Source organism: Blastomyces gilchristii (assembly GCF_000003855.2).
Source record: "Blastomyces gilchristii SLH14081 genomic scaffold supercont1.2, whole genome shotgun sequence".
NCBI lineage: Eukaryota > Fungi > Ascomycota > Eurotiomycetes > Onygenales > Ajellomycetaceae > Blastomyces > Blastomyces gilchristii.
Genome location: NW_003101681.1, coordinates 5790661 through 5806090, shown reverse-complemented (window position 1 = coordinate 5806090; position 15430 = coordinate 5790661). Strand labels below are relative to the sequence as shown.

Here is a 15430-nt window from a genome sequence, read left to right as displayed (position 1 = left end):
AAACCGGGAGTTAAGACCGGGAGGGAGGCACAAAGGATACATACCTAGATATTCCCTATATATAGTTACATCTCTAACTATAACAAACATTTATTAATGATGGACTCGGCGTCGAAAACATCATTTCCCGTCTCTCGTGTAAAAGGGTCCTGGTCAGTTTCAGTTTACGGGAGGAGCAGGCGGGGGGCGGCGGGGGAGGTCAAGACGTGTGGCCTGGCGAACCTGGAGCCTTCACAACCTATCTTTCTCTGCTCCGCTACTATTAATAAATAAAAGTCAAGTTGTAAACGCGGTGCTAAGCTGTATCATCCACATTGAAAAACAATAAAAATAACTCTAAGGGCGCACATAAGATATAAAATGATCAAGATGTACAGGATGAAAGTAAACAAATATATATATATCAATTCGTATTGTTCATATTTCAGAGAAGATATATATATTCTCTCTACCTCATCTACATACTTCACTTCTCTTTTCCATCCCTAATCATTTTTGGACACATTCTGAGCGATACCAAGAAACCCAAATATGAAACGAAACGAGGAAATAAACGTGCGAAAAGGGGAATCTGTAGAACGGTAGAATGTGTAGAGAAAAATGGTGAGAAAAAGAAGAAGAAATGAATGGGTAAAATGAATAGGTAAATAAGTAAAAAGAGTAAAAGATAAATCAGTTGAGAGGAAATATAGCCTCCCAAGAAGACAAAAGGAGGGGGGGGGGTCACGTTATCGCAAAAATCCAAACTCCAAAAGGCGCGATCTGATTGAATGATGAAAGGAAGCTTTAGAATAAATATATAAAAAAATAAAAAATAAAATAAAAAACAAGGGACAACCAGGTCCCTAGATATAAAAGAACAGATAAATAAAGGAAAAACGTGGGGGGAATATAAAACCAGAAAAACAAAGAGAAAACAAACCCCTCTCTCTTCAGTGTTATCTCCTTCCCACCTCATGCACTCATGCACATTATTCCATGTTTTCAACCAGGCCAAGTTAAAGCCAACCGAAACTCGATCCAGCCCAACGTACAGAGTATCATAATCCAAGAAAAAGGAAAAATAATAGGGCAAGGAATGGGTTTATAAAAGAAAGAGTAAAGTAAAAATAAAAATAAAAATAAAAAAGTGAGTTGGAGAAAAAAAGGAGAAAATCCGAAACAGATTGGGAAAAACGCTAACAATCCAGCCCCCACCTTGCGCTTCGCGGGGCAATCACCGCCAGAGATCCCCTTTACTCCCCTCCCGCCGGTGATGACGATGCATCCACGCCCCGCCACTACTCTTCGGCCTCTCCTCTTCCCCAGGAAGCGCCAGGAACCCACCAACTCCATTCCCAACCAGCACACTCCTGCGCGCCTCGTCGCCCCAGGCCGGACTCAGCTGTGCACCATGGAAACTCACGGGGCGTGATGAGCTGCCGCGTCGTCGTCGGCCGCCAGCGCCGCCCGCGCCCGGAATATCCAGCGGTTCGTACGCGGTGAAGTTCCACTCTACCTCGTTGGCGCCCTTGCTGTAGACGGACATGGCCTGGTTGAGGCCCTTGGGTGGGCCGCCGCCGTTAGGGGCCCCAAGCTGCGGTAGGGAGGCGTACATGAGCATTTCTGGGAACTTGGCGTCGCGGACGTAGAGGTCTAGGAGGCCTGGGAGGGAGCCGGAAAGGAGGGAGGACATGAGGTATTTGTAGTAGTAGGCGGCGTGGTTTTCGGTCCTGGCTGTGATTTCATAATGGAGGAGGCGGAGGGAACGGGAGGCGAGCGGGGGGACGTTATCCTGGATGAAACCTTCGGAGATGTACTGGGTGACGGAGAGGCTGTGGATTTGGGGGGAGTTGTTGAGGATGTGGTGGAGGCAGCTTGGCGTGATGCCGGTGTTGGACAGGGTGAGGTGCTTCAGGGCCTGTTTGTTGTGGTTGGTGCTGAAGTAGTTCATGAATGCGCGGTCGGTGATTCCTGGGGTATTGTTGAGGGTGAGGCGCTCAATGGGTAGGAAGGGTCTTAGGGAAGGCGAATTCTTGAATAAGACCGGTTCGATCTCGTTTAATTCCTCCAGCTTCAGGTCCGTTAAGCGTGGGAATTGAACCAGGACGTTCCGGAGTATGTCAATGGAAACGCTCAGGCCAGAAAGCTCCAATACCTCGAGGTTTGGCCAGACTTTGATCTGTGGCCGGGGCGGCTGACGCAGTTGGCGGCTTTGCAGAAACGGATCCCCATTGTCCATCTCATCCGGTGGCTGAATGGCAGCGAAACTTTTCTCTGAACCCCTGGTATACTTCATCCGTCGAATATCTGGACACCGGGCGATCAAGGTTTGCTTGAGGATGAGCGTTGACTCATCATCGCAGTAAAAACCCGCAGGCAAGTCCACATATCGTAGGTTCGGTAGCATAAGTACAGTCTGCGCCAGCAATAGCTTACCGGCCTCTCGAGTCATATAGGGCATCCGTAACGAGAGCACGAGTTTTCCTATGCGCTGAGATTCGCGCACTGACCTGCTGAATAGCGTCAACCGCGTCATGGGCGCATCCAGTGGCTCCGAGTTGTGGTCGAGGAACGAGTTCTTCTTCCGTTTGGCAGACAATTCATACTCGAGCTCGCAATAATGCACGGCATCGATACGGACATTTTGGTATCTATAGCACCAGGACAGGAATGGTTAGTACGGGTACTGCATACCCTTCCTTAAAGAAAAGAAAAGGATAGGATAGGGAGTATAGATATATATCTATGGAGAGGACATACAGGAGACGATGAGCGGGAGGATACCATTTCCTGCAGACCACTGCGCAGTGGGCAAGGTCCCGCATGTCACAGAGCATGCAGACATCGTCTGTCATGGACTCCTCAGAGGAGTTGTAAGTATCGTCCAGGACATGGAGGCAGACGTAGGAAAAGATCCTAGAGAGAATCTCGGGCGGGAGGTTTCGCGTGTAGTCTATGGCTGGGCCGTAGCTGGAGCCGGAGTGCTGAGGGCTTTGGTGGTTGTAGTGATCATTGCTGTACTTCTCGTGCTGCTCATAGCCGTAGTGGTCCACACTTTTCCTCTTCCCCTTGGAACGGAAGTGCTTGAACAGCTTCATGTTTTTTTATTTTTTTATTTTTATTTTTTTATTCTTTCAAAGTTATTCCCTTCCTTTGTGCTAGATTGGAAGTGTGGGTGTTGAATGCGAGATCAAAGAGGAGAGAGGGGGGAAGGAAGCGAGGGAGAAGCCGGTGATAATCGATGGCGTACGTAGCGTAGGGGGGAGCCAATGCTAGTACCGGTGCCGATATTATTACTAAATAGTCTACATCGGGCGGGATGTGAATGTGAAACAGAAGCGGGCTCGGGGGGAGGGGAGGAGAGAGAGGATATGGGCTATAGCGGGCGTTGGAGCGAGTTGGTAGATCGTCGGGGGATGTGACGCTGAGCAAAGCCTAGGGAGAAAGAGGCGGACTGATGCTCGACACTGGTTGGTGGAGTTGGGAGGAGGGTGTTGGCTGAAGGGTGAAGCTGAGGATTTTTGCAGAGGTAGGTTGAGGTAGGTTGAGGTGGAGGAGGTTGGAGGATGAGTGAGTGAGTGCAGCAGTTGGAAGATGAAAGGTGGAGGATGTTTGCTGCTGTTGGTGATCCATCTATCTATCTATCAATGGTTGGTTGATTGATTGATTGATTCGTCTTTCACCAGCACATTGTACGCAAATAATAATAATAATAATAATAAATAACAATATCACACAACTACAAAATGGCACGAAATTCTTCTTTGGCATGTATAACTAATGACTCCCTGTTAAAGCTGTGAAATAGTACAGATTAGTTACTATTAATATCCCCCCATGAATTCGATATTTGCTGGCTGCATTAGTCGCCCCTCTTCACCTTGCGTGCCAAGTTGTCCTCGGCTATATCCCATGCTTAACTCGAGCAAGATATCATGTCCGATATGGCTATATCCACTATGTACTGTACAGTATACGCCCTGGGGCCCTGGAAGAAATAATAAACCCACACGCTGCATCCAAACCCCAGCACTGCGAACACGCTACTGACACGCCTAACAACCAGACTAGAAGCACTTTCTCCTCTCTTCTCTTGTTCCAGCCCGCTCATTCGACCATACGCCGTGTGCATCCCTCTTACGGGTCTTGGGCCTCTTCTCCCCCTCCCTCCCATGCTTCTGGATGTTCTGTTGTGGGCTTCCAGGGCTCTAATAAGGCGCCTAGAAAATGCCCTCCTAGCTTGTTTCAAGGGATTTATATACACACCCCTCCTTTTTGATAGGCGCACCCCTACTAAATTTGATTGAGTTTGGATTAGTAACTTAATTGATTTTCCATTAAGTAGTATGTAAAAAAAAAGCCAGAAATCTTATATGCACACAGAAGTTCAAATTATCACTTGTCTGTCTGCCTGTCTGATATGACTATGACTGTGACAGTCAGAGCAGCTTGCAGTCTGTATATGACACAGCTGCAGAGTTTACAGTAGAGAGCCTGTGGAAGAATGAGAATGAGTGAGATTCTTGAGTGGATGAGGATTATATGAGGGGATAGAGAGGGATGGGACTGAGGCCGCACAACATTGATATTTTAACCACTACATACAGTGGTTGCACCATCTTATATGTATTAATTAGTGGGAATTTAATTACCAAGCCATGCCTATTATTATAATTTAGTAGGTGGTGCTCCTATCAAAAGGAGGGGGTGTGTATATAAATCTCTGTGTTTCAGATCCTGCCGAAGAAAATTCCCGCGAATCCATGGCCGCAGAGTCACAGATCCCGCAAAGGGTTCCAAGGTTCGAAGGTTCGACGCTTTGCCCGACTAACTTCTATAACCTAACGGGTCCCTTGGAGGTTAACCCGAATAACTTATAATAATGATTGGGAGTAATAAAGAGCATAAATAATGACGAAATCTGTCCCAGGCTCTCAACAAAAGAACTCCGCATTTTGCCCTTAAAGTTGTTGTTTTGCAAATCGACTACGGAGTTACTCTGTTCATTATTGTCAGAGCTTGAAGGTATTCATACCCTCCAGCAGCCCGGATACATGCAACTTGCACATGAAAATAGAGCAGATCAGGACAAAGGAACAAGAAAAGGCAAAAATGAAGAAAGAAAGAAAGAAAGAAAGGAATGAAGGAAGGAAGAAAAGAAATGAAAAAGTCAGGCTCATCAACATTCAACACATTCACAACATCTATCCGTATCCCAAAGCTCTCTCTTGAACATTATTATTGCCTCAAATCTGCGGGGCCATTCTCTGCCTTTATCTCCTGCAGGCTTCACCGAGCACCACAGTCAAAAAATGCCTCTCCCCACTCTTCTTATTTATTAATTGCAAGTGAACGAACAACCCAGTCCTTGGGCGCACGCAGTATTCTTTCATCGGTGGACCCTTATTAGCGACCCTCAGCCATCATCCCCGGTCGCCCCATGCATCGAAAATTGTCTCATTCTCTACCGGCTTTTTCCCTCCAAATAACGGAAAAAGGGAAAAAAAAAGTTCTTCCGAACAAAGCCTGCCCGATGATATCAACCATTGATGTCTGATGAAGCAATTGATTGTATGGGCGGCTTTCGGTCCGGATATACAGAGTATATACTCCCTAAATAAATCAGCATTAATCACTTACTCCCTCCGTTGAGGTGATGACCATATCCCCGGCGCCAGCTCAAGCACAATTAGTTATTTTGGATAATTAACTCCCTTATACAGGCGGCAGGCAGCTAATTTATATAAATTCGAGGGCATGAGCTTGCCTGCGTGAAATCACTCTTTTTTTCCTCCTCTATTTTACTCTCTTCTTAGAGGATCAAACCTTGCAGCTTGCAAATTTATATACCTTCAGTAGTCTGAGTCCCACATTGTGCATACTTTAATACATTTCATATACGCTGGATGGAAGCACTTGCAGTGCTTTTATGAAACTGAGAATGCTTGCAAGGAAGGCAAGACAAATCCAATATCAAGCTCAATAGCAAAACAAAACAGGTGCAGAATTCTTCAACCTCTCTCACATTGAGTGTTATCTGAGCTTGCAAAGTTTTGATTTTTGAAGCTATCAAAGTCTGATTGATTGAATTATTCATGAATGGAAACAGAGTATAAAAGTCAACATCACAGTCACACTATTCATCTAGATTCTATCATTTAACTGGAGATAAACATGGTCGATACAAACTGCTCTATCAATCTCATTTGTGGATTTAAATTGTGTTGCTCAATTTATTTTTCAAAGTAGTTTTCTATAGCATAGTTACTCTGTCTGAATATTTGAGATATAGAATTCATGCAAACAAAACATTTGAATTTTCAAGCTAGTTCTCTCTCACACACACACACACACTCTCTCTCTCTCAAAGTAGATTCAAGGCTCTCAGATAATGACACAATCAATCACCATTATCTCATATTTGTCAATATCTAGTCATTCTACACTCAGCTGCCTGTAACTCTTCACACACATCTTCTACTTCACTTCAATCAGCTCTTTCAGCCTCTTTATGCAAAATATCATACACAGTAGGCCTCCCTCTTCTCCCTGTCTACTCATGCTCAGAACCATCTATCTTGAGGAAATTTTATATGTTGAGGTTGAAGGTTGGAGTATTATACAGGCAGAGGGGATGAGATTGACAAAAGGTGAAGAATTGAAGACAAGCATTCTTCTTTTATATTGGCAGCAGTGGTTCATATATCTTGAGTCATATCAGATTATCAACCATTTTTAGCCATAGCATAGGGTAGCAAACTTTGAGGAGAATTTGTTCACATTCTACTTTGTTTTCTTTGATACCTTGTCCCGGTATTACACCTGGGCCACATATACGCCGGAAAGAGCTGCAAATTGCTAATAACCGACAGTGATGCGATTGCGGTAGCTTCCTTCGGTTTTTTGCTCTGTGATTTATCACCAGGACTATATTTCGTGCTCCATTTATAGGCATGTACGATTTTACAAGCCCCATGCGAGTTTCAAGTAATGCAAGGTGTGCTTGTGAAAAGCCAAATAAATATTTGTAGGCTACTGGGGCAAAAGAGCTCAATCACCACCAGCGCACTGCTGGTAGAAGGGCCGATCAACCACAGGACCCCCAACACCCCCCCTCAGACCAGCTATCACAAAGTACAGTACTCCTCTCAGTGGCTCCCTTCAGTGGCTCCTCATAGTGGCTCCTCTCAGTGGACTCAGTCCTAGGGCTCAAGGGACTTCTAGGGCACACTCCTAGGATGTCTCTTGACACTGTTAAATGTCCAGGGTATTTGTTTGGAATTTTTAAGTCCATTCTGGGATTGAACTCATGCATGTTGATCACAGCAGGGCTCACACTTACCAGGCTCATAACCTGTAGGCTACTGGGACAAAAGAGCTCAATCACCACCAGCGCACTGCTGGTAGAAGGGCCGATCAACCGCGGGACCCCCAACAATATTGAATGAGCCTGCTTGGTAGATGTCGTGATTATGAATATCAATATTTTTTGCAGGTCTCGAAAGGCATAACTATACGATAGCTATTTGTCGCATCGTCCAAATTTTCAGCTTGGACCCTCAGACTTCTGGACATTATCCCTGATTTTCAACTCAACTATGAGGCTTAACCTCAGGTAGAAAATGGTTTTCACCCACGATGACCTGGCTTGTCACGATCGTGACACGCTAAGGCAGTCTCTCCAAGGGAGTATTTTCCCAAAACACCTCTAGGTGTAAGAACTGGGTACATTATTAGCCTATCAGCGGACAACAAAATATATAGGCGTCACTCCATCTTTAGGCTTCGCGGAAGAGCGCCAAACCCATCACGAATATGACTAAGACTTAATCTGAAGTTAAAAGTTCAACGTATTCTGGTAGATCCATCCTTATACCCACTCAAATGGGCGATATAGCCCCTGTTAAATTCGCTTGTTCCCTTCATTGGGCCGGCTGAATGAGAAAGGCAAGGTCGCTTGGTACTTGTAGCTGTGGAAGTATATAAGTGCAACTGTAGGCACCCTGAATATCAAATTCGGGTGACACAGTAGTAGTAGATATCATGCTCCTGCAGCTGAAGTTCAACAATGGGTTGGCACGCAGCTAGCCAGCAACTCAGGAAATGAAGCACCACCTTGTTGAGCATTTGCTAAACTCCTGGCCTGCGAGACACATGGTGCCCTTGAGCCAGCATCCAAAAGTGGAAAAATAATCACGTGATGTCGTCATCCCTGAGCAAAAAGCAGCATCACCAACGACGACCATTGTCAGGACTTGGAATGGGAATGGATCTTGTGTGATATACGGGACTGTACGTATGTAAACGTCGCAACAGTTCGTGGAGCTACCTGACGAATGGATCTTGTCCAAAATATATATGCCAAGCTAGTTAACTAAGTTGGGCAGCCACTATTTCGTTCCACAGTTGACTTCTCCCCACTACTATCAATTTGGTCCAGATACGCCACAAAGATGCAGAGATGGGCGGATAACAGTGTGCCTGAGACTACGAAAACAATGAAATACGAACTTTCTTCCTTTACAGTCCACACCAAGAGCCCCTTTGTCGATCTAATATGCGGATTTAGGTTCGATGTTTGTCATGTTGGCACAAGCCACTCACTTCTTTCCAAAGAAAACATCCACACATAACCCAGTGTTTCTGTTTTCTCAAGGCCTGCGAATGAGGGCTGTCGAAGATGGAAGGGAATGACTCTACCACGGTTCCGGTGTGCGCAATCGTCAAATCGTGCCGGAGAAACAACATGCGTCATCGAGAAACGCCAGCCAAAGCGGTTATGAAGGAATTTACACACAGGAACTGGCATTACATAAATGTGTGAAGGGCGTGGTGATGATGAATAGCGCTATCCTTAGGATCATGCCAGGAATTCGGACTCTCCATGCGAGTAACCCGACTGCAGTGCAGATGTCCTTTTCATCGTGACCAGACGGGTAGCGGGATTCTACATTCTCTTCCAGGTACGGAGGACAGCGTTGCAAGTTTGAATCTTTCTTCGCAACTCAGATTGGCGGTGCCACAGCAAATTTTTCGAGAAACTTTCACACTTTTGGCGCAGCACAGGAGTTCTATCTTTGCAACCAAACAGGATTCATTGTTCGATGACAGAAAAGCAATTTACGTGCGTAGCCGTTGTATGTTGGGCTACAGAAGAAACAAAATCCTTTCTTTCTTCTCTGTTGTTGAAATGGAGAAGTCGAAGCGTTCGGCTTGCGCCCTGTTTCCTCCCTACTAAAATTTCCCGACTGGTTTTCCATCTCTCATGGATCATTCCACTAATTCTACGGAGTACTTATCTATATATACCTTTGAAAGATATTCGAAGATCGGGAACTTGCGGGTTATGCCTGAGAGAAAGGTGCTTTAGCTCTCTATCGTCCCGCCAACTTCAACCCGTAAAGAGTTCCCGTCACAAATCCAACCGCCAATGGCCTTCGTCGCATATGGAAACCCAGTGTCACTACGATTCTGGATAATTCCACTCGGTGGGGGAATATTACTCTCCATTACTCTGATTTCACCGCCCGAAAACATGCGAGAGGAGTTGGAATTCTCAAGATTTACGCACCACGGTGAATACCAGGAGTATCCTGTTGTCCTTCAGCTTTTGAACTTTCGCTCCAGGCCGTGATGCGGAGTATTCCTGATCATTTCACCACATTTTTCTCTGCAATAGGAGGATATAAGATACGCACGAATTCATTTCTCTTATGCTTTCCTCTCTTTTCTTCTTGGAATGTTGTCACTCCGAGATGAATCAGCCCGGCGTGTATAATCAATCGACTTGCTTGCTTTTCGTTCACAATATCTCCTGGTGAGTGCAAAATATCTTCGGATCCAACCTGTTCCATTTCGTCCCCAATTTTCTCTCTTTCAGTTTTCCCCATGTATACGCCATCTTCGCCACATTTAAAGCCGCCACCTCCTCTTAGGAATGCATCTGAATTCGACAAAACAACGAAACCTCCCTACTTCGAAAGCCACCGGTTCCTCGAAAACCTGTTCGCGGATGTTCGTGTGTGCGTTCTTGGGGCCAAGGCGGAAGACCTACAAGTTGTCACCCCTGCCGGCAATAAATTCGTTGAAACTGTGCAGTACCTCCATTCAAAGCTCCACGCTGCAACAGACTTGGAGCGCTTTGAGAATTTCTCTCTGAATGACTTCTTGAACCGTGTTCTCAAATTCAGACTCAACTCTGACAAAGCTGGTAAGAGTGTTTACCTTTATTCATGCTTATTCATCTCACTATTATATATTAACTTTTGATATGAAGGAAATAACCAGGATAGATACGAAGCAATCCTGAGGGATAAACCCTTCGCTGATGAGGAAAGTGACAACTTCAGCGAAAGACTAACTTTTAAAAAAGAGTTCGAACAGGCCAACCAGTTTTGGCTATCCCAACTTGCCAAACTCCACATTGCAGCTCTCGTCAAAGTGAAAAACTGGCCAGAGCGTAAGGTGCAAGCCGAGGGAACCGAAGACTTTGAGAAAGAATATACAACGTATTTCCTTTCCGATGATGAACCTAAAGAGATCTTCCGGTATGCCCTCCGATGCATCGCATCACCTGGAAGCAACGATGGCAACACACGGTCTGATGATGCTGCTGGAACCCCATCTCGCGAGTCAAATATCTCGAGAGGTGATGCCGTGACCATGCTCCAGCGTATCAATGCTACCGGAACCCCAACTCATGGCTCTAATACCCTGAGAGGAGGCGCTGTGACCATTCTGCAGCGTAGCAATACTGCCGGAACCCCATCTCGCGGCTCAGATACCCCAAGAGGCAGCTCCATGACCATACTGCAGCGTAGAAATACTGCCAGAACCCCATCTCGTGACTCCAATACCCCAAGAGGAGGCGCTGTGACCATTCTGCAGCGTAGCAATACTGCCGGAACCCCATCTCGCGGCTCAAATGCCCCAAGAGGCGGCACCATGGCCATACTGCAGCGTAGTAATACTGCCGGAACCCCATCTCGTGGCCCTAATACCCCGATAGTAGGCACTGTGACCATTCTGCAGCATAGTAATACTACCAGAACACCATCTTGTGGTCCTGACACCCTGAGACGCAGCGCCGTGGCCATACTACAGGGTATCAATGCCGCCGGAACCCCATCTCACAGCTCAAATACCCCAAGACACGGCGCCGTGACCATACTGCAGCGTAGCAGTACTGACCGAACCACATCTCGCAGCTCTATTACCCCGAGAGGCGGCGCCACGCCCATGCCCCTGCCGAGCGATGCAGATGTAGCTCATTTATTCATTGAAGATGACTTTCAACTACATGGCGACGACAACGATGATGATCAGCGTACAATACGTGGGGTTAATAACAATTCCTAACTAGGAAAAGTTCGCTCATACTTTGGCTTTCGAGTTCTTTTCTCCTTTTTTTATTTTTTTCATCTCACACACCGTTTGTGGCTAAAAACGAGTTAATAGGAACGACTTAATAGATCTGTTCCTGCTCCCCTTTAGCCAAATTGCTACTCGTATAATTCTTTTACTTCCTTATATTTGTCAGTAAAGGCAAAAAAGGAGTAGAGCCTTAGAAGGATAAGAAAGGAGGATGGGTCAAGTTATGAGCGGAAACGAAATAACCAAAGCTTCATGTATCATCTCGGGAGGGCGTGGTATATATAGATAGATCTACTTAATATTTTGAACCAATTCCTAATTTTAATCATGGCGTCTCTAAGATGCATCAGATAAAATGTGCACATGTACTCCATACACGTATTCTAAGGTTAATTTCACTCCTGACCGACCAAATGAGGTCATGCGACAATGAACCAACTTCATACCATGGTGTAGAATTAAAATCCTACCGCCTAGCTGTGTGTCTTCAAATGTTGGGATATTTTAATACGCAGTGCAAGGGTTTCCTCCAGGAGCGGCATTCAACCGCACCACTGCATCCGTCCGCCTCACTAGAAACCATACATCGAGAGAGAAATTCCTTGGGAAATTCAGCACAGTTCCCAGAAACTAGAGGAAATATAACAGATAAAAGCAAGGTAAAGAAGTCATAGGAAAGGCTATAGGAGCAATTATCAATTGAAGGGTAACTAAGGACTCGAACTTCAAAAAAAAATCTCTGGAAAGAGGAAGTGATGAATGAGTATGTATAGTACGTCGCGTAGTACAAATGATCGATCGCCTCCATTCGCCGCGGCAATTCAACTACGACGAAAGAAAAAAAAAAAAAAAAAAAAAAAAAAAAAAGGAACAATATCTAAAAATAACAGCGGGTAGGCCCAACTGTGGGTATCCCCGTTGGTATATATGCATCTGTTAAATCGGCGGATTCGGAGTTTCCACTTCCTGTGCAGCTACCGCTGTTGTTGTTGTTGCACAGAGATAAAGCGGGGAAGAAGGGAATGAGGAAGATTGAAAATAGGAAGAAAAGAAAAGAAAAAGAAAAATGGGTGGGTGGAAGCATAGAATCACAGTGACGACATATATGTTTTTTTTCCTTCACAAGAGAAGTAGCTCGCTCAACCATGCTGTTTCAGCGTAGAAAAACACAGGGGTTTGTTTAGCTTAAACCAATTCCAACCACTCTTAAATTTCAAAGTTATTTATCCCTCTAATAATACACCCCAGAAAAAAAAAAAAAAATCTCAACACGATCACAAAATAAAATGAAATGCACCATCAAGGGACCTCATGAACGGGCCGGGGCGTCTGCGACATAGCTATCTCGTCTGGTTTATAGTGGGCGTACGCTAGAGAGAACCCGTGGCCGTTCATAGGTTGGTTCATGGACGTATCCGGCACTTCGGCTGCTGCTGGTGTATTTGCGAGCATGGGAATGCGGCTTGTTGGCTATACATATTACGTTATGTATTCTTAGCTAGGTTGAAACCTGTCGATGTGCGATGCATCGAGTGAAAGAAGGGAAATTAGAAACGAGAGAGAGGTAACTATCGCAAAAAATACGTACGTCGTCCTTTCGCCACATCCGACTGAAGAAACCAGCGATACCGCCAGCGCCAGCGGCAGCACCAGCGTCTGAAGTATATCCAGAAGCATACCCAGATCCCGCACCGCCAGGGACAGAACCAGGGCCAGCATTGACATTCCCACCAGCGCCCCTTTTCCACAAGCGATATACCAATGCAGCAAGAAGCACTGCGATAACTCCCAGTGGAATACCCACGCCCAGCCCAATCTTCATACCAATATCGTTATCATTATATTGGTTCATAGGTAATTCCGGCGCGGGAGTGGGTCCGCCCGCAGCCCCCTCTACGGCACCAGTAGGGTTTACCCCTGATGTCCCAGACCCTGAACTTAATCTAGTCGGAGTAGTGAATTTGGATTCCGTGCCCGTAGTAGTTGTCGATGCGGTCGATTCAGTGGATTCGGCCGATGAAGTCGCTGATGTTGACGTTGTTGGCGGCGGGGTTGCGCCGGGTGGGGTGAATAGGGATGTAGTCTGAGCCGCGGTGTTGAGAGAGACAGAGGAGCCGACGAGGGACGAATAGGAGGGGAGGAAGTCAAAGATTTTTTGCGTGTTGGCGTTGGTGGTGCAGTTACATTCTGGGCCGTCGAGGCAGCAGTATGTATCGTCTGTGCAGCGGTAGACGGAGTTGTGGATGTGGTCGCCTGTTTTATATACATTAGTTTAGGATGATATGTATGTATATTATATCCATATCTATATATCCATATATATATATACATGGATATATGGAGGAGGTAACGGGAGGAACGGACGGAAGAAACAATATCCAGGACACGCGGGATTGTTCCACGTGGGATCTGTACAGCTGCCTATGACATAGTAGCCGCCTTTGTAGTGGGCGCACATATTATTTGTCGCGCAGACATATTCGCTCCCGCCGCAGCAGGCGGATTCAGGGTTCTGCGGGAAGCAAGGCGCGTCACCCTCTTCAACATCGCCATTGGGGAGGTAGCACTTCCTGCTGGCCGCATGGACGGGGTTGGAGAAGAGGAGCGGAGAGAGACAGGCGGTTAGGAGCCCCGCGTGGAGGAAAGAGAAGCACGATGAGGAGTAGAAGGGGATCCGTCTCATGTCGATGATCTAAGGACGGACTTTTTCGTTCCCTGTTTTCTTGTTTCTTTTTATGTTATCCCGCGCAGATCGGAGTTGGAGTGTGTGACAACTCCGCTATTAGATAGCAAGGAGGGAACACAAGGATAGTGACACATACAGCAGATGGCGGGATTGGATATCAATTACTGGGGAAACAAGGGAATTTACTGCCGTGTCACAGCGGGAATCAAGAAGAAAAGAAGAATGAGAATGGAAGAGACGAAGAGAAACAGAATCAGGCGAAAGATTCAGGGCTTCAGTGGACGCATCGCAGAAAGATAAGCAAGCCAACAACAGAAACACGCCCAGACCACACAGTTTTTGGAGTTAGCGAGAGCGGATGCATCTGTTTTCTCTCTATCTTACTATCCTGTGCCTGAAGATTATCTAGAAGAAAAATGGCTGGATAGTTTATAGTTAGTTACCTACTCTAGTCGAAACCTAGAGAAATACCCCATAGTGAAACGGTGAGAAGATGCACATCCTTTTTACATCATTGTTTATTATCAATTCCCGCCTAGTAGTTAACTATGATAATCAGTTCGATTCGAACTTTTCACGGCAGATATTTTCAGATAAAATGAATATTAAAACAAACCACCCCTGATCTATTTCCTTCAGGATCCAGTTAGTATCTGTCCCGCCCCATACCAACCCCACCCCACCGCCATCCAATCGAACATCAAGGATAGAACCTCTGGCCCCTTCAAACTCCCGTCGGAATCGGGCTCAAGACAAGTTAAGGCACTGGCACACTGGCCGACTGCCTTATCATAGGCACGCCGAGAAAGGCTGCCAGTCGCTAAGTCGTCATTACTCAATGGGTTTCGTAAATTTTGGGGCTGATTTTTTTTGCACGATAGGGAGAGTTGAAGGATCATTATCAATTGATCAACATAGCAAAGGCTGACGGCCGTCTCTATATTTGTCCTGGACTCTCCATCCGCAGAGTTGTGATAACAGAGAGAATTTGTTGGTAGACTAAACCAACGCGAGAGGTAACCAACATAATTGCATAACACTGCAACCCACCCATGCGCCAAGTAGACGATGAACTCTTGATACATACGAAGTTGACAGATTTCAACTCCGTATTTCACAGAATAAGAACACAACATCGTCCTTCTCAGCGTCGCTCTCCAGTGTTTCATTGTATCCCAATAATACCAAATCCCAAACGCGCGCGGCCAAGTTGCAAACAACAAGAAACAATGTTTGGAAAAGAATAAACTCTTTTAGCCGCCGCTTGGCCCCACTCCTTCCCAAACCATCGCTTCATTATTGGCCCATGTGGTGGCTACTGAGATTAGGAACCATGGTTCATCCACCGGTTCCCGCGCGTTCTGACAGGGGCAATTCTTCAGGGGCAGC

General features: G+C 45.9%; 3 protein-coding genes across 3 annotated transcripts; 1 reads left to right on the top strand and 2 right to left on the bottom strand.

The window, feature by feature from the left end:
• Positions 1 to 710: 710 nt before the first annotated feature.
• Positions 711 to 5666, bottom strand: BDBG_01532 (F-box domain-containing protein). Its single transcript, XM_002628578.2, has 3 exons — positions 3863 to 5666; positions 2743 to 3779; positions 711 to 2633 (listed from the first exon to the last, which is right to left on the bottom strand). Exons 2-3 carry the CDS (start codon positions 3078 to 3080, stop codon positions 1217 to 1219), a joined length of 1755 nt encoding a protein of 584 aa, XP_002628624.1. The 5' UTR covers positions 3081 to 3779; positions 3863 to 5666; the 3' UTR covers positions 711 to 1216.
• Positions 5667 to 8267: 2601 nt separating this feature from the next.
• Positions 8268 to 12181, top strand: BDBG_01529 (uncharacterized protein). The gene is made up of 2 exons (XM_002628575.2): positions 8268 to 10192; positions 10259 to 12181. The coding sequence occupies exons 1-2, from the start codon at positions 9871 to 9873 to the stop codon at positions 11338 to 11340; spliced, it is 1404 nt and encodes a 467-aa protein (XP_002628621.1). The 5' UTR covers positions 8268 to 9870; the 3' UTR covers positions 11341 to 12181.
• Positions 12182 to 12841: 660 nt separating this feature from the next.
• On the bottom strand, positions 12842 to 14414 carry BDBG_01528 (uncharacterized protein). Its single transcript, XM_031720376.1, has 3 exons — positions 13720 to 14414; positions 12944 to 13608; positions 12842 to 12865 (listed from the first exon to the last, which is right to left on the bottom strand). Exons 1-3 carry the CDS (start codon positions 14036 to 14038, stop codon positions 12854 to 12856), a joined length of 996 nt encoding a protein of 331 aa, XP_031576536.1. The 5' UTR covers positions 14039 to 14414; the 3' UTR covers positions 12842 to 12853.
• Between the last annotated feature and the right edge of the window lie 1016 nt (positions 14415 to 15430).